The 24,877-nt window shown below is 45.0% G+C and overlaps 1 protein-coding gene across 1 annotated transcript in view; it reads left to right on the forward strand.

Moving 5' to 3' along the window:
* Positions 1-18,543, forward strand: part of ALDH1A2 (aldehyde dehydrogenase 1 family member A2) — a 76,505-nt gene extending 57,962 nt beyond the window's left edge. Inside the window, exons 8-13 of the mRNA XM_075007164.1 lie at positions 3,655-3,757; positions 7,701-7,885; positions 9,118-9,282; positions 9,697-9,854; positions 11,250-11,324; positions 15,797-18,543. Coding sequence (XP_074863265.1) covers positions 3,655-3,757; positions 7,701-7,885; positions 9,118-9,282; positions 9,697-9,854; positions 11,250-11,324; positions 15,797-15,869 — 759 coding nt within the window. The 3' untranslated portion in view covers positions 15,870-18,543. The remainder of the gene's footprint in view (positions 1-3,654; positions 3,758-7,700; positions 7,886-9,117; positions 9,283-9,696; positions 9,855-11,249; positions 11,325-15,796) is intronic.
* The last annotated feature ends 6,334 nt before the right edge of the window (positions 18,544-24,877 follow it).

Consider the following 24,877-nt stretch of genomic DNA (forward strand, 5'->3'; position numbering starts at 1 on the left):
GGGGGTACTTATGTGTATGTATATTTTTTTTCTTGAAAAGGGCAACTTTATAGAAAAAGGTTGAGAAACACTCTTCTGGGGATACCTAAAAGTGGGCTAAAAGTTTAATATTTTACAGAAAACATGATGGTCAACTGCAGGCAAAAGGGCACCGAAAATCCTTTGCCCAGGGTGTGAAGAGGTATAAATCTGGCCCTGTGGGCAACCAGTTGTTTTGCCAGGCATTTTACTCTCTCTTTTTTTTAAATTTGGTCACTCACTATACACTATTAAGATGGAAAGGGGCATGGCAGGAAAGATAAATGTTGCCCTCCTTCATATGTTCTGCTTTTTGGAGGTATTGTCATTTTGGAGGGTGGAAGTAGTTAATCACTGGTTTTCAAAGAGACAGGCTGAGGCCAGTGGGGTGCAGAGAGCCATTGGCTGGTGCTGACTAGAATGTCTCTCGTTGATTTTTCAAATGTAAATGCAAACTCTTTGGGAGATAAAACAAAGCAGGCAGTCCTGTAGCACCTTAAAGACTGACAAATTATTTATTAGGTAATGAGCTTTCATGAGAGAGACCCACTGCTTCAGATTCTGGAGCAGAACTGAGAGGAAAACAGAGAGGAAAACCAAGCAGTGATCTTCCCCACGAAAGCTCATTACCTAAAAAATAATTTGTAGCTTTTAAGGCGCTGCAGGACTGCCTGCTTTGTTTTGCGAACATACAGAGTAACACAGCCACCTCTCTGAGACTCTTTGGGAGATGTTAGAATTTCTAAGTGACGTGCTAAAAATACGTAGTATGGCCTGGCTGCCAGTCAAACATCACGGCAAAATCAGCTCCAATTAAGGGGATATGTAAGGAATGTCATGCTAATGTCAGCACTCCATTTCATCAGTACAGAGGTAAAGAAAAGATGCTGAAGTTAATTTATTTTTTAAAAATCCACAGTCAAACTCGATAGCATTATCACCAGATATGCAGTTAATCATCGAGGTACATGGAATGGTTGACAATGCCCTAATTATCCTGTGGGCTTTTTGCTTTGTTTTTTCTGGTGGGGGCCTGGGATTCTATTTCATTTTGCTCAGTGATTACTCCAGGGCTGACTTAACTTTCTCCAACAGACTGACTTTAATTCTGTAGGTCGGCATCTCTCCCATTAACCCATTAATGCTGTCAGCCACAGTCACCTGGCCCTATGCTTAGAATTTTACATTAAGAAAGCTCAAGAACTAGTCCATGCAGCACAGTGTAGATGAAAGTTCAGCTGCTGACAGGATTTTTACACAGGGAAAGACTGATTCCTGATGGTTAGAGAGAGGGACTGGGAGTCCACCTGCCTGCCTACCTGCCACAAGTGACCTTCTGGAGTTTGATTCGACATACCTGGTAGGGACGCACTAAATTGAACTTACAGAACGCCTGCATCAGCGTTGCTATTCCTGCTCCTCATTAGGAGTAAGGGAAGTCAATGGGAGCGAACAGCCCCATCCACTTCCCTTTGCAGAAATGGCAGGGAACCTTGGCTCCAGCTATACAGTTAACATGGCTAGAATTGCAACCTTTAATTTGGTCTTCTTCTGTAGTGTAGACCTGCCCTGGGAGTCAAAACACACATGGTATGCATGTGTGTCAGCCACCTGCTGACTTGCTGTGTGACCTTGGGCACGTTATTTAGAACCAGATTCTCGTCAGCTTTTAAGCATCTAACTGAGCTGCCTAATTAACTTTGAGGATTTGAGCTGTAGGCCCTGATTCAGCAAAGCACTTAAAAACATGCTTAAGTCCATCCCTGTTCAAAACAGCACTGAACTCTGTATTTACATTTTACTTTATCAGGGCCTTAATATCACTGTGATGGTTTCCCAACCCAAAAAAATGGGCATAAAAATACAGCTCATCTTGAACAAACGAAAATGAGCAGAAAGGTGGTTAAACTAGTTTATTGGGGATTTCCCTAGCACAGGAGACTCTCCAGGGAATATAGAGCCAATGTTACCAGCTTGATGCTATGCACTTCTTCTTACGCTGGCACAGGAGGCATGTCATAGGTGTGAGTGACTGGTGTTGCATTCACCAGCAAAGTCCTCTCTCCAGGCTGTTCCAAAGTACATCAGGGACTGAATTTGCTTTGAGCAGCCCCTAGGATTGAGAAAGAGCAAAAGGATCTCAAAACCTTCTTTGACTCCCACCCTTACTACTTTTTGTAGCTGCAGTGTGGCTTAGTATCTGGCCTGGTACGTGTGTGTTGTGTTTTCCTTGTGTCGTCCTTCCATAATTACTATATGCTGTTAATCCTATATATATTATATATATAATGCTGCTAATTGTGTGAGGAGGTGTGTATTTACTGGCTGATGATTTCACTCTTCAAATTAGTTGAATTCTTTGGGGACTAAAATTGGAAAGTTTTGAAGGGTGTAACTGCCCACCCACCCACTCGCATGCGTGCACGCACGCATGCACACATACTCCTCAGAACTGATTCAGCTAACAATCTGGAAAATGTCAGTGGTTGGAGTGGATTGCAATAAATTGCAATTAAAGTGATCGTATTACTAACTGCTGTACCAGATAAAAGACACATGAGAGTGGTGCTTATTACTAGAGCACAACTTCATGCATTCTGTGCTGGTAGAAGTGACGATATTTTCAGTATCAGTAGAAAATGGTTAGCCTAAACCTCATGTTAATAGCATGGAAAACCCTTTGCACTTACTCCATAGCTAATTAAAACAATGGGCTGGTGTAAGAAGTCATTCCAGTTATACAGATGTCAGCTTCATTCTCCCACTGATCTTGGAAATAAAGTGACTAGAAGAACAGGATCACTGAGCCAGCTCCCAAATGTACACTGCCATGCCCAGTCTCTTGCAAGAAAGTTTATTTTCTTAAGGGAAGCCAGCAGACAAATAGAAAAACAATCTTTTAACACTCCGGAGCCTTAGGCTTCAGGGCCCCCCGTGGTCGCTGGTCCACAGCTTCCCATTTCAGTCAGTTCTGCTCCCTTCTTGGAGCTATAATCCCAAGACACCTGGTGCCTTGCTCTAGGAACTTAGCTCCACACCAGATAACTTCCTTGCCCTTGCCCATCACTGCTGCCCCCAAACTGTCAGTAGCAGTCCTTAGTGGGCCTGTTTGGAGCCTGGCCCTCTTTGGCTGGAATGGGCTAATCTGTTCTGGTCCAGGCTTAGCTTGGTCTACACTAGACCTTAAAGTTGACTGCAGAGACATCCTTCCAACTATGGCAGTTGCATAGAGAGAATTAATGTATCTGGAGTTTACTTTAAGGTCTGTCCTCACTGAGGGAGGTGAACGGGAGACTTTCTCCCGTCAACCTCCCTTACTCCTTGCAATAGCGAGGAATTCAGTGGTCGATTGCTGACCCCAGACAGATTGATTTCATGCATCTCGACCAGATGCGCAAAATTGAACTCCAGAAGATCAACCCTGACCTGGTCGATGGTAAGTATAGACATACCCTTAGTCTTTCCCCAGGGATTAGTCTTTCCCCTGTGACAAGGCAGGCCTGGGAAGTTGTCTCTTGCATACATGACTCTGGATTTGAAGAAGCTGCTGGGTTATTTAATAGCCTTGCCACACTGATAACCAGAGCTCACTGTATGACTGCACTGTATGTAAAAGGTCCATCCATTTCCTTCCAGGTTGGGAAGCTGATCCAAGAAGCAGCTGGAAGGAGTAATTTGAAGAGAGTAACGCTGGAGCTGGGAGGGAAGAGCCCCAACATCATTTTTGCAGATGCTGATTGTAAGTCAGCACTTATATGTTCTCCTTACTGATTCTCCATTAGGCATTCTCCTTACCACCACTTCTGTTTTTTCAGTAGTCTGTTTCCACTGAATGTGAACCCACCAAAACAGACACTGTGTAGCTAAAGCAAACTTTCCAATATTACAGTAACAACCCATTGGTATGCTATTTTAAAATACCTCCTTTGAACCTGGTGTTTCATGGGGAAGAGTAAAATGATGCAATGATCATAGCCAACCCTGACCCATCTTCACTGCCCATGCATGCCATTTCACCTACATGCTGCCATAAGGCACGCAATGCCTAGAAGATCTCTAGCAGATTCAGATTAAGATGTGGGAGAGGTTATTAAATCTGTCAAGGGCTAGGTAACCCAAACCATGCAGTATGCCTTTTGGTAGGCAGTTTGTGCATTTTAAACTGTTCCTAAATATATTAATCTCAGCAGGGTAGCCGTGTTAGTCTGTAGCTTCGCAAACCAATGAAAGCAGGACCGTGAAAACTCATTATCTAATAAACAAAATTGTTAATCTTTAAGATGCTACAGGACTGCTTGCTTTGATTAATTTACAACGTGCTGCAGAATTGTGTGTTGACAAAGCATAATTGCCCTTGTCAGAGCCTCTGAGGGTAATGGGTGTTTTAGCGCCTACGAAGGTGAGGGCAACATTTTAGGATTATGGGTTTAGCACATTAGCTGGGAGCTTCTGCTAAAATGATCAGCAATTAAATAGTTAAGTGTTGACATTTAAATTGTCAGCAGGAGGTTTTGACGTTAACACTCCATTACGATGAATGGGGCAGTTCACACCTTGCTTTGAGCTATTGTTTCAGGCCCTTTTCAGGCACACTGCACTCCTTACACTTTTGAAAAGCTTCCTTTGCCACTGGAGGGGCTAGAAATTTATAGAGGATTTTTTTTTTTTCCTAAGCAAAAGAGAACAACCCACATGCAGATAAGCCAAAAGATATGACCATATATTCACTTTCAAAGCTGTCAAGCTCTGTAAGATTTGGATAAAGTCTGAAGAACTTTCAAGGCCAGATGGATGGATGGGCGGATGGCATGGGGACAATATAGTTACGCAACTATAGGTATCCTGGTAGGAATCCTGCTGGGACCCACTTATCCAAGAAGCAGAGCATCTTATATCGGGATAAACAGCTTCCCACAGGACATACATTGCAGTGGCATAAAGCCAGCCATATCAAGGGTTAACCATATAACTATAACTCTGCTTTAATTCATACACAAAAATAAATCTTGTCTACATGCAGAGTTACACTGATCTAACTCAACCAGTGCAAACTAGGGTTGCCATTGCCAGCTATGCTGTTTTCATCTGAAACACCTGGTGGAAAAGAGACCCTGACTGCTCCAGTTGGCACTGCCTGCCAGGCCTGCCACGCCATTCAAAGTCCGGTTGGAGCTAAGGCAGGCTCTCTACTTGCCTGGCTTTGCCTGGCTCCCAGAAGTGTCTGACAAGTTCCTGCAGCCGCTAGGTGGACGGGTGCTCCATGTGCTGTCCAGGTCCCAGATGCTGGCTCCAGCCCACTTATTGGCCAGGAACAGCAACCAATGGAAGCTGCCAGGGTGTCCTCAGAGCACATGGAGCCTCCTTGCACAGAGTCATCACAGGGACCTGGTAGCTGCTTCCCGGGTGTGGCAGTAAGCACTGCTGGGACCCCTACCTCCCTCCTCCAGATGGAAGTCCCCTCCTGCACCCGAATGCTCTCATAGAGTACACACCTCATACCTGCTATCCCAAACCCCAGCCCTGAGCCTCCTCAAACCCCTCTTCCCCAGTCCCACCTGAGCCCTCCGCCCCGCCTTATACTCCAACTCCCTTCTCCTCCAGCCCAGAGCCCTCCCTCACACCATGAATGCCTCCATTCTGGCTCTTCTTGGAACTCACAGCCTCAGTTGGAGTCCTCGCCTCCCCACCCCACCCCCCAATCTTCTTCCCCAGTATGGATCCCCCTCCTGCACCCCAAACTCCTGATCCCCAGCCACACCCCAGAGCTTGCACTCCCAGCCAGAGCCTTCACACCTCTTCCACACCCTAATCTCCTGCCCCGGCTGGAAGTGAGTGAGAGCAGGGGAGAGGAGGATTAGAGGGAGGGGTGATGCAGCTAGTAGAGGGGGGCAGGGATGCTGGGTTGGGATGTTCAGTTCTGTGCAAGCAGAACGTTAGCAACCCCATTTCAACGCCATTTCCAGACCCTGTTGTTCCAGTTTGAGAGGTCTATCTTGTGTTAGGTTAAAGCTCTTCCTAGTTAATTTAAGCTACATTAAAATTACTTATTCAAACTGAAATTGCCCACATGCTTTTTACACCCATTTTCAGTAAAATGGCTGAAATCACATCTCAAACTGAAGCAGGTGCCACTCAGCCTATAAACAAACCTGGGCAGAGTTCTCCTGGACTGGGGCAAATTGTTCTGCCTACAGCTTCAGTAATTCTAGGTAACCTGAAACCAGCAGCGATGAATGAATCCATCTCTACACTTCACTTCCTACAACTGTTGTCCAGCTCTTGCCCAAAGCTATGATTATGATAGAGAATTGTATGGCAGGTGACACCATGCTCTCCCTCCAAGTACTTATTACGAATCCCATAAAAGTTTCAAGAGCTTCTTTACCCAACCTGTGGTGTTCTCCTACAGAGATACTTACTTTTGAAGTACAGTTATGTTCACAGTCTCAGAGGCATAACCATGATCATTACAGCTTGAAAGCTCATTACCTAATAAATTGTTCGTTATGTTCACAGTGTACCATACAAAAAACAGAGGCTCAGAGCAGGTTGTGGCTTCCCTGTAAAAAGCATTACCCACACTCAACCTGAGATTGTAAACCATTAGTTAAAAATTGAAGAGAACTTGCTGGCTGTTACAAAGAAACTGTTTAATCTGTTTACAGACCATGTGCGAAAGTTTGCTGATGGTGTTGCAAAGCCATAGAAACTATATTGTGCTTTGAAAAGCCACAAGAGGGTGGTTACAGCCCTTCGGAGTGCAAAACTATGTTAAGAAAAGAAAAAGGAAATCAGTTAACTAGTTCTAAACACTATTGTTCTCAGTCTTGGTGGATTCTTGGGAGATTTTGAATGAGTTTCAGGAAACAGTCTGAATTACTTTTTCAAGAAGATGGTGAAAAAAACAAGTTGACATTGTTTCTCAGACAAGGTTTTCTAGGATATTCTGAAAATGAAGCATTGCTGAAAAACAACAAAACCCCACAAATTAATCATGTTCTACACCAAAACACCAAAATGCTGCAACTGAGAGTAGGTTTACAGCCACACTGCTGGACATTCCTGCTAAATAAGGTGATAATTTTAGTCTTTATAAAGGCAATACCACAAGGGTCAAATTCTAGGCACCTGTAGCACATAAATAACCCGAGGAAGAACTTTTGTCCGTACGTACCTGATTTTCCTCCCCCTGGTGTGAGAAGTAACTCCAGTGATGTCACAAGCATTTCAATGTTAAGCTATATGTAAATGAGAGAAAAATCAGGTCTTAAGTGGCCACACAGCATCGGCTCTCTTAAACATAAACCACACCTTGTGCATCATGTTTCCACAAGGATTGTTACGTAAAATAAAAAGAGCCCTCATGTATAGGACTGTACCACTGTAACATATCTGTAATTCATTTTTTTTTAACTAACGAAACTTAATTCTTCTCTGAAGTTACGCAAACATGTCAGTAAATAAGTTGGTCCTGGTCCCCGTCTGTAGCTTCACAAATACAAGCAGTCCTGTAGCACCTTAGAAACTAGCAAATTTATTAGGTCATGAGCTTTCATGGATAAGACCCACTTCCTTAGCTGGTACACAACTGCCTGTTATCCGTAATCAATATGTGTGATGTTGGCACAATAGCAGAGTGTGAATTACTACTCACAGTGGCTGTGGTTGTCTTGGTTTTGTAGTGGACTATGCTGTGGAGCAAGCTCACCAGGGGGTCTTCTTCAATCAAGGCCAATGCTGCACTGCAGGCTCGCGGATTTACGTGGAAGAGTCCATCTATGAAGAGTTTGTGAGAAGGAGCGTCGAACGTGCCAAGAGGAGAGTGGTAGGGAGTCCTTTTGACCCAACTACGGAACAAGGACCCCAGGTAAAGAATGAAGCATCAGCTCTTCGAGACCCACAAGCAGGCTGTTTAGAGAGTGTGGTAGTGCCTGTTTAGCTCCGTGCTTCCCTGTGGACAAGGAATGCATACCTTTCTGGGATGCACAGGGGTTGCAATGATAGCTCCAAAGGGGCCAACCTTATCAGTTGCAATGCAGAAGTGGGTGTCTCTCCCATCACGAAAAGTCACGCCTGCCTCATGTTTATGTGAGCATTAGGGTCACAAACCTTTCAGTTTTGTCAGGAGTCTCCCAGAACGGGGCTTGATCTCCCACAGGCTTCTGAAGCCAAACTGGGAGATTGGCCACAAAAAGTCCAGCGGTGCAGCAGGGCTAAGGCCGGCTCCCTGCTTGCCGCGGCACCATGCCACTCCCTGAAGCCACTAGCACGTCCTTGTCTGCAGTCCGTAAGTGAGGGGTGGGCTAGAATTAAAGATGCGATTCTGTCCTTAAGTCCACATTGGGCACCTCCAAGCTGTGCAGTGATCACGTGCGATGGAGCGGCAGACGCCCAACAGCCTCTGGTCCAGGCAGTCATCCTTCAGGGGGTTCATAGTGCCATAGTTGTGACTGTCGATCTCTTGGAAGGAAGGAATTTTGAACATAAATTAGGCAGATTTGGAAAAGTAGCTACATTTCACTGCTACAGCCACTATCCCCAGTGATTGGATCATTTGCTGAGACATTTGCTGGGACTGAGCCTGAGACAGCAATAACCTTGATTTGTAGGTCAGCCACTATACCAGGGCCAGGCCGACTGATGGGGCAGAGGGGAGGCAGTTGCCCCAGAGCCCAGCCTTTCACACGGGTGAAGCAGCAGTGGCGGTGGCCAGAGCCCTTTGAAAGGCTGTGGCAGCGCCATGCTGCCGCTGCACACATGGCTCTAAGGGAACATGGGGCAGGGGGCCCAGAGCTGACTGCCCCAAGCCCCACCCCTTCTGCCAGAAGCCAGGTCCTCCTTCTGCCCAGGCCCACGGTAGCTTTCAGGGCTGCTGTGCAGGACAAAGAGCACAAAGGGTTAGTGTGGGTCCTTTGAGATGGGGAGGTCAACAGAAGGTGCAAGTATTTAGTACCTCTCAAGTTTGAGCCCTGGTGAGCAGAGGCTCGAGTGAACTGCATGTGGGATGACTCAGGTACCTGCTCTCAGACTGAGTCTGGTTTTGTAGCCAAGAGTGCTGTTCCAGCAGCAGCATTGACGCAGCTTCTTCAACCTTTTTAGATCGATAAGAAACAGTACAACAAGATCCTGGAACTTATCCAAAGCGGCATTACCGAAGGCGCAAAACTGGAATGTGGAGGAAAAGGACTAGGCAGAAAGGGTTTCTTCATTGAACCGACGGTGTTTTCCAATGTGACCGATGACATGCGGATTGCTAAGGAAGAGGTAGCCACAAATTCCTTTCTGGGAAATAATTCTCATATGGTGGTGTCTAAACAAGATTCGGTTTCTTTGATTTATTTTTAAACTTTTTAGAGCTGGAATTTAGGGCTGTAAATGAACTGTGGGTCTTGCTGGGTAATGGCGAGAGTCCTGATAGCCTCTGAGTTTGGGTGAAGAATCTGCCCCAGTTAGCCAACTTCTAGAGCTGAGAAAAGAGCAAAGGCAGTGGATGGGATCCATTGAATGGCTCTTCTTTCTAGGGCACTGCTTTGGAAAATCTTGGGTTTTCAGGGAGCTGGTGCCACCAGTAAATTTTTCTTTTCACATTGGAGTAAAACTGGAAAAGGGAGACTGCTGAAGAAAGGGTATTTTAATCCCAAGCCTGTTTTACACATTTACCATTAATCTCTGTTGCAGATCTTTGGGCCTGTTCAAGAAATACTGAGATTTAAAACCATGGATGAAGTTATAGAGAGAGCCAACAATTCAGATTTTGGCCTGGTCGCTGCTGTCTTTACAAATGACATAAACAAGGCCCTGACAGTTTCCTCTGCAATGCAAGCTGGGACAGTCTGGTAAGGCAGCAGACACCAGGCATTCCTGCTGTTAGAGAGATAAGGGGGTTGACTCACCATTGTGCCACTCTATTTTCTCACCCTTTCTCAAGCCTAATCTAGATCTCTACTAACTGTAGAGGTAAAAGTGTTTTGTCATCCTCCACCCAACCACTTTACTTGTGTATTGTGCTCCTACTCTATGGGCTTTAGCTTGTAAACTCAGCCACTAGCATGCCGATAGGCACTGCCAAAAGCAAATAATATGAAAAAATAATAGTCATCCTCTTCCCAACCAAACAATAGTCATAATATCCTGGATTGTTTTCAGAATGGGGGATCCCTGTTAGATTTTTCTGAAGAATACACCTACAGTAATGCAGTTGCTGATGTTTAAGTATGTACATCAAAGAAAATAGGAACCCACTGTCTCTGATCCTTAGTGACTGATAAGCGAGTTAACAGCAGGTAATTTGATATGTCAGGACTGGATAAACTAAAGTGCCCAAAGGAAATCAGATGGGAAAAGACCATTTCAAATCTAATAGCAAAGTGTTCCAAACTGGCACTGAGGTGTGTTAACAAATTAACAGTTGTTACTGAAGCAGAATCCAAGCTATTTACGTTTTTTCCCTCATCATCTAAGGGTTTGAGCCTGCTCCCCTTTGAAAACAGCAAGGGTAAGGCTTCACTACAGGGAAGATTGACACTCTGTGGTCAATCTTCCAGAGTTCAATTTTGCACACCTAACAGGGACCCGCTAAATATAACTTACAGGATGTTTGTGTGGGCTCTGATACTCCTGCCATTCATTAGGAGAAAGGAAATCTACAAGAGCACATGCTCCTGTTGACCTCTCTTAGTGGAAATGTCATGCAAGTCGGAATTCAGGTATGTCGACTCTAGCTATGTAAATTAACATACAGTAACCCTCAAGAAATGCAGTTTTGATTTGCGCTTAACTTTCATTAATGCAAGTTAAGTGCAAATCGAAACCGCTCCCCCACCCCAGCCCCTGGTTCCTCCAGCTGTGAGAATCGGGGCCATGTGGCTGCCCCCTCCCCATTTCCCCCAGCTGCTCACTCCCCTAACCCTCCCAATTTACACAAAATTTAATTTACACAGAGGTTGCCCAGGACACAACCTCCGCGTAAATCAAGGGATGACTGTAGCTGGAATTGCATACCTCAATTCAAACTTCCACTCTAGTGTAGACCTGCCCTGAGAATTATGTTGCTGCTTGGCACAAGGATTACACTCTTAAAAGATAAACTTCTTGTGTTTATTTTTACATGTTTGAAATTACAATTCGTAACTATTTGTTACTGCAAATAGTTAGCTAGCGCCCCTGAGTTCAGTCCTCCCAACTGGATTTCCCAAATATATGACTGACTGTGCTATATTTTCTTTTAACAGGATAAATTGTTACAATGCCTTAAATGCCCAGAGTCCGTTTGGAGGGTTCAAAATGTCTGGCAATGGGAGAGAAATGTACGTATTATTGCCTTCTAACTTTCCTCAGATCTGTACGTCAGGAAGCATTAGTGAAGTTTTAGAATGAAAACAACAGAGATACTCATGTATCACACTGATAGTCATAGATTGAGATGACAGAGACACTGATGTTTTAATTGTATACATATTTGGCGCCTATGGCATTATTACTTTTCCCTTTCTGGAACAGAAAGGTGAGTTAGTGGGACTGTTTTCTCATTCCTAATGAGAAGAGAAGTTTACACAAATCTGCCCAATCCAGGAGATTTTTCCTCAGACACATTTGATTGGCAATTTTCTGGGAAGATTTACATGCTGCTGTTCTTCTACTGTATCACTTGCTAGCAGTAACTCTTTTTGTATTAGAGAGGTCGCTGAGTTAATCTGTATCTTCAAAAACAACAAGTCCTGTGGCACCTTATAGGCTAACAGATATTTTGGAGCATAAGCTTTCATGGGCAAAGACCCGCTTCATCAGATGCATCTCAGGGTCTTTGCCTGCAAAAGTTTATGCCCCAAATATCTATTAGTCTATAGGTTGCCACAGGACTTCTTGTTCTCTTTGTATTCTTTTTTTTCAGTCTTCACTGCTGTTTCCCACAGTTACTAACACTGGACCACCTGCATGTAATTAAACTTCTATTCGTCTCTTCTAGGTTGAACAATATTAGATAAAATAAGACTTAAACTAAGATGACTCTATTAACACTTGCTAAAAATATTGTCCTTTTGTTATGGAATATCTATCTCCTTTCCTATTCCATGTGGAAGTAAATGGCAGATCTCTTGGAATGGAATCCATCCTTAATCCTCTTCCTACCATACCTAGTTAAGGTCCTACCAATAGTATATCCTTGTGGAAATATCAAGATGTTTTACCAATCATGTATGCAGCACATTTGATTATGGTTGGCAACAGACTAATTCCTGGGCAGAGTGCACAGGGACCACTTAAACCCTGAAAATAGCTTGTGACTGACTACACACTCAGAAGTAAGATCAAAATAAGGTCAAACTCTTTCCAACTGTAAATATGCTGAAGTAGATCCTTGCCCATTTTCAAAGTGCAACTTGCTCTCCCCTGCCCCAACTAGCCAGCCCATGGAAGAAGTGGCTTGGTGGCTCTGGCAACTCCCTGATTCCTCCTTCTCCAGGCATCTGTAGGTCAGGGGAGCATACTACATCAGCACTCTCCCTGCTCCTAGAGGTATGATCTGGTTAGGCCTAACATGGCCATGCACTGAGGCCTCCTTTCTGCCCCCTACTCTGCTGTACGTATTAGAGGTAGGGACAAACCAGATAGGCTTTTAAAGGGGAATCAACTATCAACAGACTGGGAGTGGTTGGCCAATTACGAAAGCAGTTTCTCCGCTCTTGATGTTCACAACTCCACATTAACTACTGATAATGAGCCACATCTTTTGTGACTGAACACACCTTGTCAACTCTGGCCCTCCCCTTGACTGAGTCTCCCTCTTTAAACCCTCTTCTGACCACTCCCCCGCTCACTCATGCATCAGATGAAGCGGGTCTTTGCCCACGAAAGCTTATGCTCCAAAATATCTGTTAGTCTATATGGTGCCACAGGACTTCTTGTTGTTATCAACTATCCAGTAGCTCTAGGACACGTCACATTTGTTTACCTTCTCAAATTCAAAACAAAAAAAAAAGGTTGTGAAGTACCTTGAGTTTGACACAAGCACAAACACACACAATTTTGTTGGGTAGACCAGAACAAGACAGCAGCTGGCAACTGGTGGTCTATAAAGGCACTGCATTCTACATTGGCTGGGTTAATTATTGACTCAAAAATGTGTTCAAGGAGTGTTTGGAGCCAAGTTTCAGCCCTTCTGAAGCTAGTAGAAACTTTCACACAGAGTGACTTATTAGCATTGGTTCTACAGCTCCATGGAGTTCTCTGTGACAGGCCCTACTGAGCCGTTAGGGGATGGCTCTGAGGCTCAGCTAAGTTTGATAAATGCTTTGGTCTTTGTGTGGAAGACAAATTTGAGAACTTACTGTTAAATGTGGTGGGGGTTTGTCCAGTTGTGAACCTAAACTGTGAAAAATCCTTGTTAGTTCATTTCCCTCCTGTACTTAGTTTCTACTAATTCATACAATACTGACTGAAACATTAGTCGGACCAAGTTAAATATCAACTGCCTAAGTCAGGTATAAGCTGTACTATGCCAACAGGCAAGTTGGAAGGGATTCAAAACTGCAGATGGGGTGAAATGACCTGATAAATATCAACCTTTCTGCACTAATGAATTAACACTCCAAACTGAGGTCAGAAGGGTCTCCCCCCCAGGGAAACATTTGTGTGTAAAAATGTACGCTTTGGAAGTAAATTCAGAACAGGCTATGCAACATCAAGTGTATGCCCAGAGGTTTTATAGTGGACAGCTTCTGGATAATAATTACCTCCCCGTTTTCAAAGCCAAGTTTATTAAAAGGGGGTTCAGGAAAGTCCCCCTGGAATTTTCTTGATGTTGCAGTTTAAGGTTACTTCCTGCACTGTTGTGTAAGGAGGAAGAGCAGAACCAAACGCCAAACAAACTCAGATGAACAACAGTTGCAGGAACTCTCTAGGTTTTATTCCTACAAATGGGGAAATTAGACTCACTATAGGGAGACAAGGAGTCTAAATAAGGAGCAAAGGCCCCTTTGCCTGAGGATTCTGTACGTGAGATGTCTAGTCCCAAGCCAGGCAGAAAAGATGGTCAACTCATATACTTAGATTGTAAGCTCTTAGGGGCAGAGCCTGTGTTTGTGTCTATGCAGTCAGTGCTCAATGCAAGAGGGCCCCGGTCTCAGAATCCAGCCTGTAGGCAAGACTGCAACATCAAAGCAAAGAATGACTTGTTAGTCAGCCCAAATGTACAAAGAGGAAGGAAAAGCAGCTGCGCCTCAGGGAGAAAAGGAATAGGGTCAGACAGTGTCCTCTCCAGGCACTTAGCCGATTTGCCCAAGAGGAGCTGCAGTACAGCCCATTACAGAAAAAGCTATTCAGATACCCAGACAACACCAAGCCTGTGCCTACACTGAAGAGTTCTGTCAAGAGAAGGGGGCCTCTGTTGACAAAACTCAGGAGCATCTACACTCATAAAGCCTTTTGTCAACAAAGTCTCGAGAGAACTCCACTTTTGACTCGACAGAGTTATCCCTCAAAAATTCAGGCATAACACTCTGTCAACAGAGGGGGCTTCCAGTTCCCTGGGCAGCACTGTTTTCAGAGCTTCAAGTCAGCTGTTCTGTCGCAGAGGGCAGGGCAGTCTGGCCGCTCTCTGTCGACAGAGTGAATTGCTCATTCGATCTGCTTTTGTGTATAGATGCCAACAGGTGTTACTGTTGACAGAGTGCTGTAGTGTAGACGTAGCCCAACAGTTTACTCTCCATATTTCCCACAACAGCAGGAGTATCCAATCCCAGGGCTACAAGAGGGTTTCTGGCTATGGTAGTCTGATTAGGTAGATCTCTGCAGTAGGATATGTACTAATGCCCCAAATCCCTGCTGCTAGCTTTTTCCTCAGTCTTAGGGTACATCTACACTTCCTGCGAGATTGACCCTGTGAGGGTCAATCTTCTTGGGTTCTGTTTCATACACTTATTAGGGAGACATAAAATTGAACTATGAGGGATTGACAGCAGTCCCTCTTGAGAGGTGTAAGGGAGCTTGAAGGGAGAGTTTCTTCCATCGACCTACCTCAGTGAGGAAGTGCAGATAAGTTGATAGTAGCTACATCAATTCCAGTACGCAATTGCCGTAGCTGGAATTGCGTATCTCTGATCGACTTTGTCTAGTGTAGACCTGGCCTCAGCCGCTGTAAATACCGCTGCCCACTTTCCCCACTCACTGGGAAGGAATCAGAAGGAACAGAAGCCAGGCAGGTCAGGGCCAAGCACAGCTCCGTGTTAGGGTAGTTCCAGTTTCCCACAAATCAGTCCTCAGCTTCTTTTTACAGAGTGATCACAGTTGTGACGGTCATTCTTGGCATGTGGCCATTTTTCCTACAGGACCTGTAAGGAATGGAGACCCTGGATTCATTTTGCATGGCTTCATCAATAGGCAGTGAGGGCTTCTAGTCTTCTAGTTCTCCGGGCAACCCTGTTACTCTACCCCAGACAAGAAGAGTAAGGGAAGTTACTCATGTAGCTGAAGTTACTTACCTTAGCTCAGCTTTCTGTAGTAGTGTGCCTGTAGGCTAGGATTCACAGTGGCTCCACACCTCCTTAGCAAATATTGGAGCCATCCATATTCCTCCTGTCCCAAATTGGGATGTGACAGTCAGTGGTTAAGAAGATAAATGAACCTTGATCAAGTGTTAAATCTACAGTATAATGCTGTAGCTGTGCTGCAGGGTTCAGGCTATATATGGACTTGACCAAGTAACCTTTTGCTATGTATTATGGCTGGATAAGGAGCTAACACATGGACACACGTTGACAGGCTGCAATTTGTTTTCTAGGGGCGAATGTGGACTGAGAGAATATTCCGAAGTTAAAACTGTGACAATAAAGATTCCTCAGAAGAATTCCTAAGACGATGGAGCACGTTGTGCAGAGCAGCGTGTGACCCCCATCCTCGCTATACCTTATGGGACCAGCGCTCAGGAATAAAAAGTGTTGTTACACAGTATATATTTAAGATATTAAGTTACAACATATAAATCAGGCACATAATTGCATACATAATGCAAACCAACTCTGCATTGTTTCATAGCCCTATGCTGGCCACCATTCCCCTTCCCCTAAGTTGCAATTGGATACAATTTAATAAGGGTGCCACTACTAGGTACACACAGCAATCCTTTGTCTACATGTACAAAAAGGCAGGTTGTTTTAAAATCACCTTCTCAAACCAGGCTGCTTCAGGCTGGTATTTTTCTACATTGCTTTACAACTTTGAAGAGCTGCCATTTTAGCCATGCACAATTGACTAGGTATCACCGGTGGTCTTTCAATAACCAAAAGTGAACTGTTTTGAATTGGAGCCAGCCAGTATGGTATGTTGGCCACTGTGCAATCAGCATGCTATTTCAGAGTGGTTAGTTAGGCAGGGAGGAGGAGGAGGAGGGAGGGACAAAATTATTTTGTGGGTTATTCAATCTGGAAGGATTTTAATGAGCACTGAGTTTTGTTCGTGGTCAGAGACCATCTGATATCCACAGTGCCTCTGAACACCTATTTGACATGTTATTGTATGTACCATCTCATTTGTGAGGGTTTTTCAAATGTTTTCCCATCCTCTCACAAGCACATGGCCGGTGAGGAAGGAGATCCCAAAGGCTTTACAGAACTATTTCAGTGTTTTGTATTTTGCAGAGCATCTCCCCTCCCCCGCATGAAATATCTGCATATCCTTACACAGACTCCGCAGGCTTCTCAGCCAGCAAAATACATTACAGCAGATGTTTCTACTTTGGCCACCTGGGAAATTGTGATGTGTTCATTAGTGCTGGAAACCATGCCCGACAAGCTTGATTTTAAAAAAAAGATGGCTTGCCGTCCTCATGGTGCTGGTGAGCCCCAGAAGAGCTGAATCGCTGCTCTTGGACTTTTCGTTGATGTCCATTCTTGTTTTGACACAGCACTAGAGTAAGAGCAGGCCAGTTTAAAAGTGAGACATTGACAGTACGCTGCTAACCCCTTCCTGATAGCTCCAGAATCCCGCCTGATTCCCAAGTAACAAAGTGAACATAAACCCAGCAGTCTTTGTCTTGTTTTACTTTCCAGCTGCAGAATAATACTCAAGTGCCAGCTGGGCTGGGGGTTGTGTATTTTAACAACATTTATTGAAAAGTACAGTAAATATCCTACTGTAGCTACATGATGTGGTGTTTAAGGTCAGAATTCTAGTCTCTCATTTAACTGTTTGTTTCCCAGCGATAGTATCCATGGGTCCCGGTGCTGAGCAGTGTTCCCTGTAAGCTGAGCTCATGGATGACTGCCCAGGAGAGATTCAGGTGCCACTCAGCTGATTCGCAGCACCACCACAGTGGGCAGCTTGTGTGTCTATTGGTGGTACACATCCACACGTGTCTTGGTGCACATAGTAAAATTTATTCCACACATGGGTGGAAAAATTAGAGAGAACACTGGCACTGAGCATTCTGAGTCCAGTCCAGCAAATCATTTAGGCACTTGCTTAGCTTTTACTTCAGAACAGGCTCACCAGCCAGTGGTGGGAGGGGACAACTTCCTCAGAGTCCAGTGATACAGAAGGTCTCAGAGCTCCCAGCTGCTGCCACTGCTCCTACAGTAGCAATGGTGTCCAATGCCATGGGCCCTTTAAATCATTGCCAGAGTGGTGTGCACTGCACTAAAGGCAACACTAAGGGCCTGGGAGGGAGGAGGGGGAGGCTGAGGACTGCCTGACACTAGCCCGCCCTTCTGCCAGAGGCCCGGCCTCTTCAGTGGACACAGAGTAGCCCTTGCCCCTCCACCTTGTGCGTGCGCCTGGAGAAGTTGTCGGCCCTGCTGCTTCAGAGGGATTACATCTGTATGTGACGTAAGCCTGCCCCAGGAGCTTTGCTGCATCAGGAACCAAGTGCCCATCCCCTTCCAGCGCTGAGCCCCAAAAGTGTTTTGTATTTACAACTTTTATGCCATGTCTTAGGAGAGGGGGTGGTGTTTTAAGTACTATGTAACATGCTGTTATTCACAAATGACAGTATACCCCAACCACAGCACTGAGACCAAGTATTCCTGAGTTGTTACATGTGACTGTCATGTACTCCTACTGTAGCATATGCCAGAGCAAAGTAAACATACAGCAAATAACAAATTAGTTATCTTTTTAACTGCAATATAAAATGTGAAAAAAGGAATTTTATTTCTTTCCTATTTACTTAAAAACAAAAAAGAAAAAGAAACATTCTTTGCTAGCAATAAGCATTTATATTATGTATTCTTCTGTATTATATGTGTGTTCTGTACGTCTGTGTGTTATTCCAATTAAATTCAGGTAAATAATATACATCTGCCATTTTTCCTCAGCTTTGTCACAGTTGCTACATTTGATGTACATGAATTTGTGAAAATCTTGTTTTGAACAATGTTCCAGCTGCATGTAGCCAACAAAACTTCTTTTTCCCTCCCAATCCCTGCAGATCTTTGTTACAGTTTATCATGTATATAGGTATGTTATTAAAAAGTAAAAGGATATGAAATATTTTCTATGATGTTTTCCATTAAAAAAGTGTAGAGAAAGACATTTCAGTCTGCGCAAGTTCTTTGTTGATAGAAAAATTTAAAAAAAATTAAAATTAAAAAATTTAACAAAAAAATTAAAAAGTGTTACCTTAGTGAAGAGACAGCTCTCACAACAGTAGCTTTATTTTCATTTGCAAAAGTGAACAAAGTAAATGGTTGGTTATGGTTTTTGGAATATTATTGCAGCTGTATGAAAAGAAAGTCTTGTGGATCCAGGTCACAGCCAAAGTTCATCGTTGTCCTCAATGCTCGTAAAGTTTAGCTATTGGTGATGGGCTGAAGTCATTTGAACCAGTGGGACACCCTTGCAAACTGTTGCAGCACAGCTTGAGTGTTGGATAAAGTTAAAAAAAATGTGGATGACTTTACTTTCCCCACCAATGAGTCACAGATATAAATAAATTAACACCATGCTCGCTGATTGTGGACTGATAGTTTCTAACACCAAAAGGGGCAGTTTGAAAGTCAAGGCACTCAGAAGCAGTAGAATTTGCATTCTGTGTTACATTGAACACCCCCTTTTAACAATCAAGCCTGTAAATTCCACACATAGTTTCATTGCCCCAGGCAGTGCTCATCTTTTGAAAAATTGTCTCTTTTTAATAAGATAAAATACTAAGGGTTACATCAAAACACGAAATGTCATCTCTACATATTGACAACTACCAAGGGCCTATCCTTAATTCAAACACTAAGTTTGCGAGCAGCGTTTTCCTTACTGCACCTAGCAGCAAATCTTTATCATAATCAATGGAAATATTTTTTTCAATTAGGTGTGTTTGGTGCCATCAGAGGTGACATGTGAGGGGTGCACAGGATGTCACATGGAGCCCTTCAGCATCTGCCCTGCCACGTCCAGTTAGTGAAGGAGGATGTGGGGAGTGCTCCTGCACCCAGTAGAAGAGGTGTGGCACTTCTGCAGGAAGAGGTGAGTCGGGACAGAGTGGGGAGGGGGGTGGAGCAGGGGCAGGGAGCAGGCAAGGCCTGGGCAGATGAGGGGGAGGGATAAGGGCAGGGAAGGGGATGAGCAGGGGCACATGACAAGTAGCTCCCTGGAATCCCCACACTGAGCACCTCTGAGCAGGGTGACTGTATCTCCCCTGGCCAACATGGGGAATGACCCCCATCCTGGGCAAAAACGGATGGATGGTCACCCTATTCAGGGCTCTGGGAACAGGGCTGCCACCCCACCCCAGCAAAGCTCCTGGCTTCCCCGAGCTGTGGGTGGCAGCTCGTGCTGCAGCAGAGTCCGGTTCCTGGCTGCCCAGCTCCAACCCCCTGCAGCCACGGTTCAGCCCCGCCCCCTGCCACTCAAACCCCCCACAGCCGCAGGTCTGGCTCCAGGTCCTGCCCACTGGCCTCAGCTCTAGCACCAGTGGCCCTGCTGAAACCCAGCCGCACCAGCCCCAGCTCCCACTCCAACCTCCACAGCCCGGCTCTAGCCCTCCCAGCTCTGGCTCTGGCAGCCCCACTCAAGCCCCCGTGGCTCTGGCTCCAATTCCACCTCCCACACCAACCTCCGCTGCCCAGGCCCCAGATCCAACCCCACTGAAGTCCTTGTTGACTCATCCCCCACCCCCCCCACAGCCCTGACTCAGCGGCAGCTCCCGCTGGGGGAAGCCGGGCAGCAGCTAAGCCGCTGCGTGGTCTGGTACCCCGCTCCCGGCTCCTCCAGGTGGGGGAAGCCAGTGAACCCCATGAAATATGGGGCAATTGGCCTCTTTTGCAACATATGTTGGGATGCCAAAATGGCACCCAAAACACAGGGCCGTCCCGCTGAAAATGGGATGGATGGTCACCTTACCTAGGAGTGACATCACTACTTCCAGACATTGATTGGTAAAAATATAATCCTGCCAAGCCTAACAACTAAGAGTACCTACACAGAACAGAATTACGGGGTTACTGTTGTGACAGGATCAGTCACAGAGATCCCCTTGAGATTGACACTTAATAAGCTGATCATGCCATTGAGCCCACCTCCATGCTCTCTGTGGCTCCCCACCACCATGTCCTGCTGAGCCAGAACCTCTAGTCATCCCCCCAGCAAAGGCATGAAGTTGGGGTTACAGCCCACAGCAGAGCAAAACAGAAACTGGGAGCAGCTCAGCTCCAGGAAGGCTGAGTAACAAGGACTAGGCACATCATCTAAGTGCACCACCCCAGCTGGATCAAACTCCAGATAAATCCATCTTACTTGCATAAAAGTTCTACACAGAGCAAGCTCATAAGTTTTTCATTCCCTTTATCACTGAGAGAACCATTACCCACCACATGTAACAATTATTTTTTTACACATGATTTATTTAAAAAGTGAGTTTATTAAATAGGAAAAGTACAATTTAAGGAGTTGCAAGTGATAACAGACAGATCACAGCATGAATAGTAACAGAGAGGAAGCCATGCTAGCCATCAAAACAAAAAGCAGTCAAGTAGCACTTTAAAGACTAGCAAAATAGTTTATTAGGTGAGCTTCTGAAGTGGGTCTGTCCCACGAAAGCTCACCTAATAAACTATTTTGCTAGTCTTTAAAGTGCTACTTGACTGCTTTCTGTTTAGATCACAGTATGTTACTAAAACAAAACATGCCAGCTGAGCTTCATACCCTAAGACACGTTATATTCAATTTCTTACTCCCACAGTAGTTCTAAATATCTTTTCTCACAAGCTGAGAAGTCTCCCAACTTCAGCTTGTTTCCCCATGCCCTGTCCCACCCACTTTCGTCCCCCAGCTTACTCTTAAATGTTTCCAGCACTCAACTTGGTGGTCAGCAGGGGTTGTCTTGGTGTCTGGCAAATGCCCCTGTTGTTTGGTTTTGCCCAAGACAGGAAGCCTCTGTGTTGAATTTGAACCCGTTCACGCTCCCATGGAAAAGTACGATATCCAAAAGGGCTTCCAGCATCAGGTGACCTAGCCACATGTCCTGGCAGGACCAACCATAGCCCAGGCTTACAGGAAAAGAAATAAGCATTTCTGTGGCACCCAAGGAAATGGATTTATCCTTGAAAGCTCCTGACCTAATGAATGTGTTAGTCTCTAAGGTGCCAGAGGACTACAAGTTAGTAGGAAAAGCAAGATTATTCATAGATTATTGTCATGAGTACCAGACCACTGAGTACTATTAATGGCCTTCATTAGCACATCTAGATATATTAGCAGGTTTATGTGTCATATTTCTAACTTGAAATACAGGAGTGACACATGCACACACAAATAGAATTTACACATTCACCAGATTATAAACTTTTCACTGATAGGTTGCATGCCACATTTTGCATCACAAATATTCAAGATGGGCATATTCATATTCAAGGCATATTTCCATGAAGACTATGGGGATACACTATCACAAATGTGATTTACTTCAACACATTTTTAAGGGCAACCGCTGTATGTAGGGAACCTCTAATCAGAAAAAGAGGGGAGCCACTCAGGAAGTTGTTTTATTAGCATCGCAACTAAATTGTAATACAGTACGAGAGAGAAGGGTACAGTTTTTGACTAATCCTAGGAATCAGGAATGGTTTGAAGTGTATCAGGATTTTGTTTCCACTTTCTTCAGTGGGTAACAGGAAATCATTCCCAATGAATGTACATAGGGACACTACACAGTATTTCAGTATTGCGGTGTGCCCTATTAAGCTAAGTGTAGCAGTTTTCTGCTGTGTCACTGCACTGTGCAACCACAAATCGATCACACATGCAGTGGGAAGTCCAGGTAAAGAAAACTAAACACCGTAGGGCCCAGTCCTGAGCCACTGAAAGCAGTGGGCATTTTGCCGTTCAACTTCACTGTGCGAAGAATCCAGTCCACGTATCTGTTAATTAAAACAAGCTAAACTAACGAATGTTAAATTAGCGCTGGTGCTTTCCAGAATGGCGAGCGTGCACACATTCCCATACATACTATATTGCACAAATGAGTCGTTTTAAGAGCTGCTCAGAGTTTGGCATGTCTGTGGGCTGATTTTTGGGCATAGCTAGACAATGAAGCAGGCATACTTTCCCATTGTGGGTTTTCACATTCACTGAGGAGCGATATTTTAATGATAGTGACCATTTTAAGAGTGCACTGTTAGTGCTAGCTGGAGTCTATGCACATTATTAAGAAAGTCCATATCCCAAAGCACTTACAGTCGAAAGATCGAAAGAGGAAATGTCAGCAGAGAAGTTGCTGTGAGTGACCTCAGGTCACAGCAGATCACTGGCGGAGCTTGGAAGAGGGCTCCTGAGTGATGAATTAGGTTGTGGGGTCAGGGGAAGGGAGGAGAGACATATGGAGAAAGATCTCTTTTTTAATGAAAAATAAGTTTACTGTGGAAGACATAAAACCACAAACAAATCTTAACAGACATAACCACTGCAAAGGGGGAGGAATTACATGGGACACGTTGGGGGTATATGTGGGAATAGTTTACTGTGAATCTCAGCACCTAGTTTCTGAAGTGTGGACTACAGGATCCCATGGACTGTCTGTAAAGGAAGCCCCATCAGTTACTTAGACTTAGGTCCGCCTGTGTGTCTGGGTACATTGGGCAACAAGTGCTTTCCAGAGATTCTGATCTGATGCCACTGTTTCCGCTTCTTCCCACGTTATGCCAATGTTCTCAAAATCTTCTTTAACTGTGCTTTGCCACATTTTCAGTGTTCTTCCCCCTTTTTTTCCCCATCAGTTAGGCCTTTTAAAACTAACCTTGCGTATTGGAAGTGTACTATCTGAGAGAAACCGCAGCTGGCAGGAAGTGGGAAACTGGGTGAGCCAGCCAGCATCTCTAAGGGCAGGTCTACACTAGACCTTAAAGTCTACGCAATACCAGCTGCAGCAATTGTGCAGCTGAAATCAACATAGCTACAACTGCGTTATCTGGCCATCCTCACTGAGGCAGCTCAACGGGAGAGTGAAAATGAGGAGTACCGGGGTCAGCTGTCGACCCCCTGGTAGTTTGATTTTGCACATCCCCATTAGGCAACCCAAACAGGTCGATCATTCAGTAAATGTAACTGTACAATCAATGGCGCTCTAACTTAATGACATCAGGTGCATTTAATTAAAAAGAAACAAAAAAACAGCATAATGGTTAGCATGTTTGTGCAACCCATCACTGCCCTCCAGAAGCTAAGCTATGCTTGGGAATGTCCCCAACGGTGCCAGTATATTGTATTTCAGAGAACTCTGTCATTTTGGCCTTAAACCTGTGTACAGCCATTGACATCTCTGAGGTAAATTTGGCCTGAGTGAAGCACCAGGACCACCACTTACGTTATTGTTGTATCAGGCATTTAGAGTTATATTTTTAGGGCTCTGTAACATATTCATCAACAGTTAAGTGATACAAAAATACCTTGTGGATTATACTGTGATCACAGTCTCCCGAGCATGGCTGTGATTGGGTGATGCCAGACACCAAGCAAAAGAAAAATACTTGTCCACATTTCAGCAGGTGTTTCCTAGCACACTGTTTCTGAGTTCTGACACTAGCTCAAACACCAGACCTGTTCGTGGAGATGCTGGCGGGGGGTGGGGGTAGGGGGGAAGTGCAGTTGCCCCAAGTCCCAGCAATTGAAAAAGGCCCAGGGATCCCAGCTGCTGCTGTTACTGCTGCAGGTGCAGTGGCAGCTGGAACCCATGGCCCTTTAAATCCCTGCTGGAGCACTGCACAGCACACACTGGGTGGCTCTCAGGACTGGCTGGGAGGTGGGGGGGGCCAGTACAGCTTACTCCCAGTGATGCTCAGGGCTGTCTGCCCCCAACCCCGCTTCTTCAACTTGAGGCCTTTCCCCTTTTGGGAGTACACAGCTGCCTCCCCCCCAATATACCTTGCTTGGGGCCTAGCAGCTCTGGCGGCCGGCCCCCTTTGATACACCCAAGGGCTGTTGCTCGAGACATGCTGGTTGGATAAGACAAATGCAAGTTGCCTCACTAATACCTGAGCACTGTTAATTAACAAACAAATCCTGTGCTGTGCTGATGACGGGTTTCATTTGCACGGCCTCGCTCATGGGGCCAGCTCAATAAACCTGGGTTTTGCAACAGACGCCCTCCCCAGCCAGGAGGTGCTGACGAGGCTGTGCGCGTAAGCTGCTGAAGCACGCCAAAAGAGTGTTTGTGCTGCTGGCAGGCAGCATGCGGCCGGGGTAGCTCACACATCATGCATTTGCACATCAAATGAAGCTAGCCTGCTCGGAGAGCATGGGAAAGGCCTGTGTGGAACGGCATGTGTCCGACTTCCTAAACATGTATATTTTACACTTCTCACTTGGTTATTGGCCAGATTTAAAGTACTGCAAGTTCCGCTAAGCTTGTCCTTTTCTGTCTTTGAAGTGGAACTGTTTG

This window comes from Carettochelys insculpta, chromosome 12, assembly GCF_033958435.1.
Source record: "Carettochelys insculpta isolate YL-2023 chromosome 12, ASM3395843v1, whole genome shotgun sequence".
Lineage (NCBI taxonomy): Eukaryota > Metazoa > Chordata > Testudines > Carettochelyidae > Carettochelys > Carettochelys insculpta.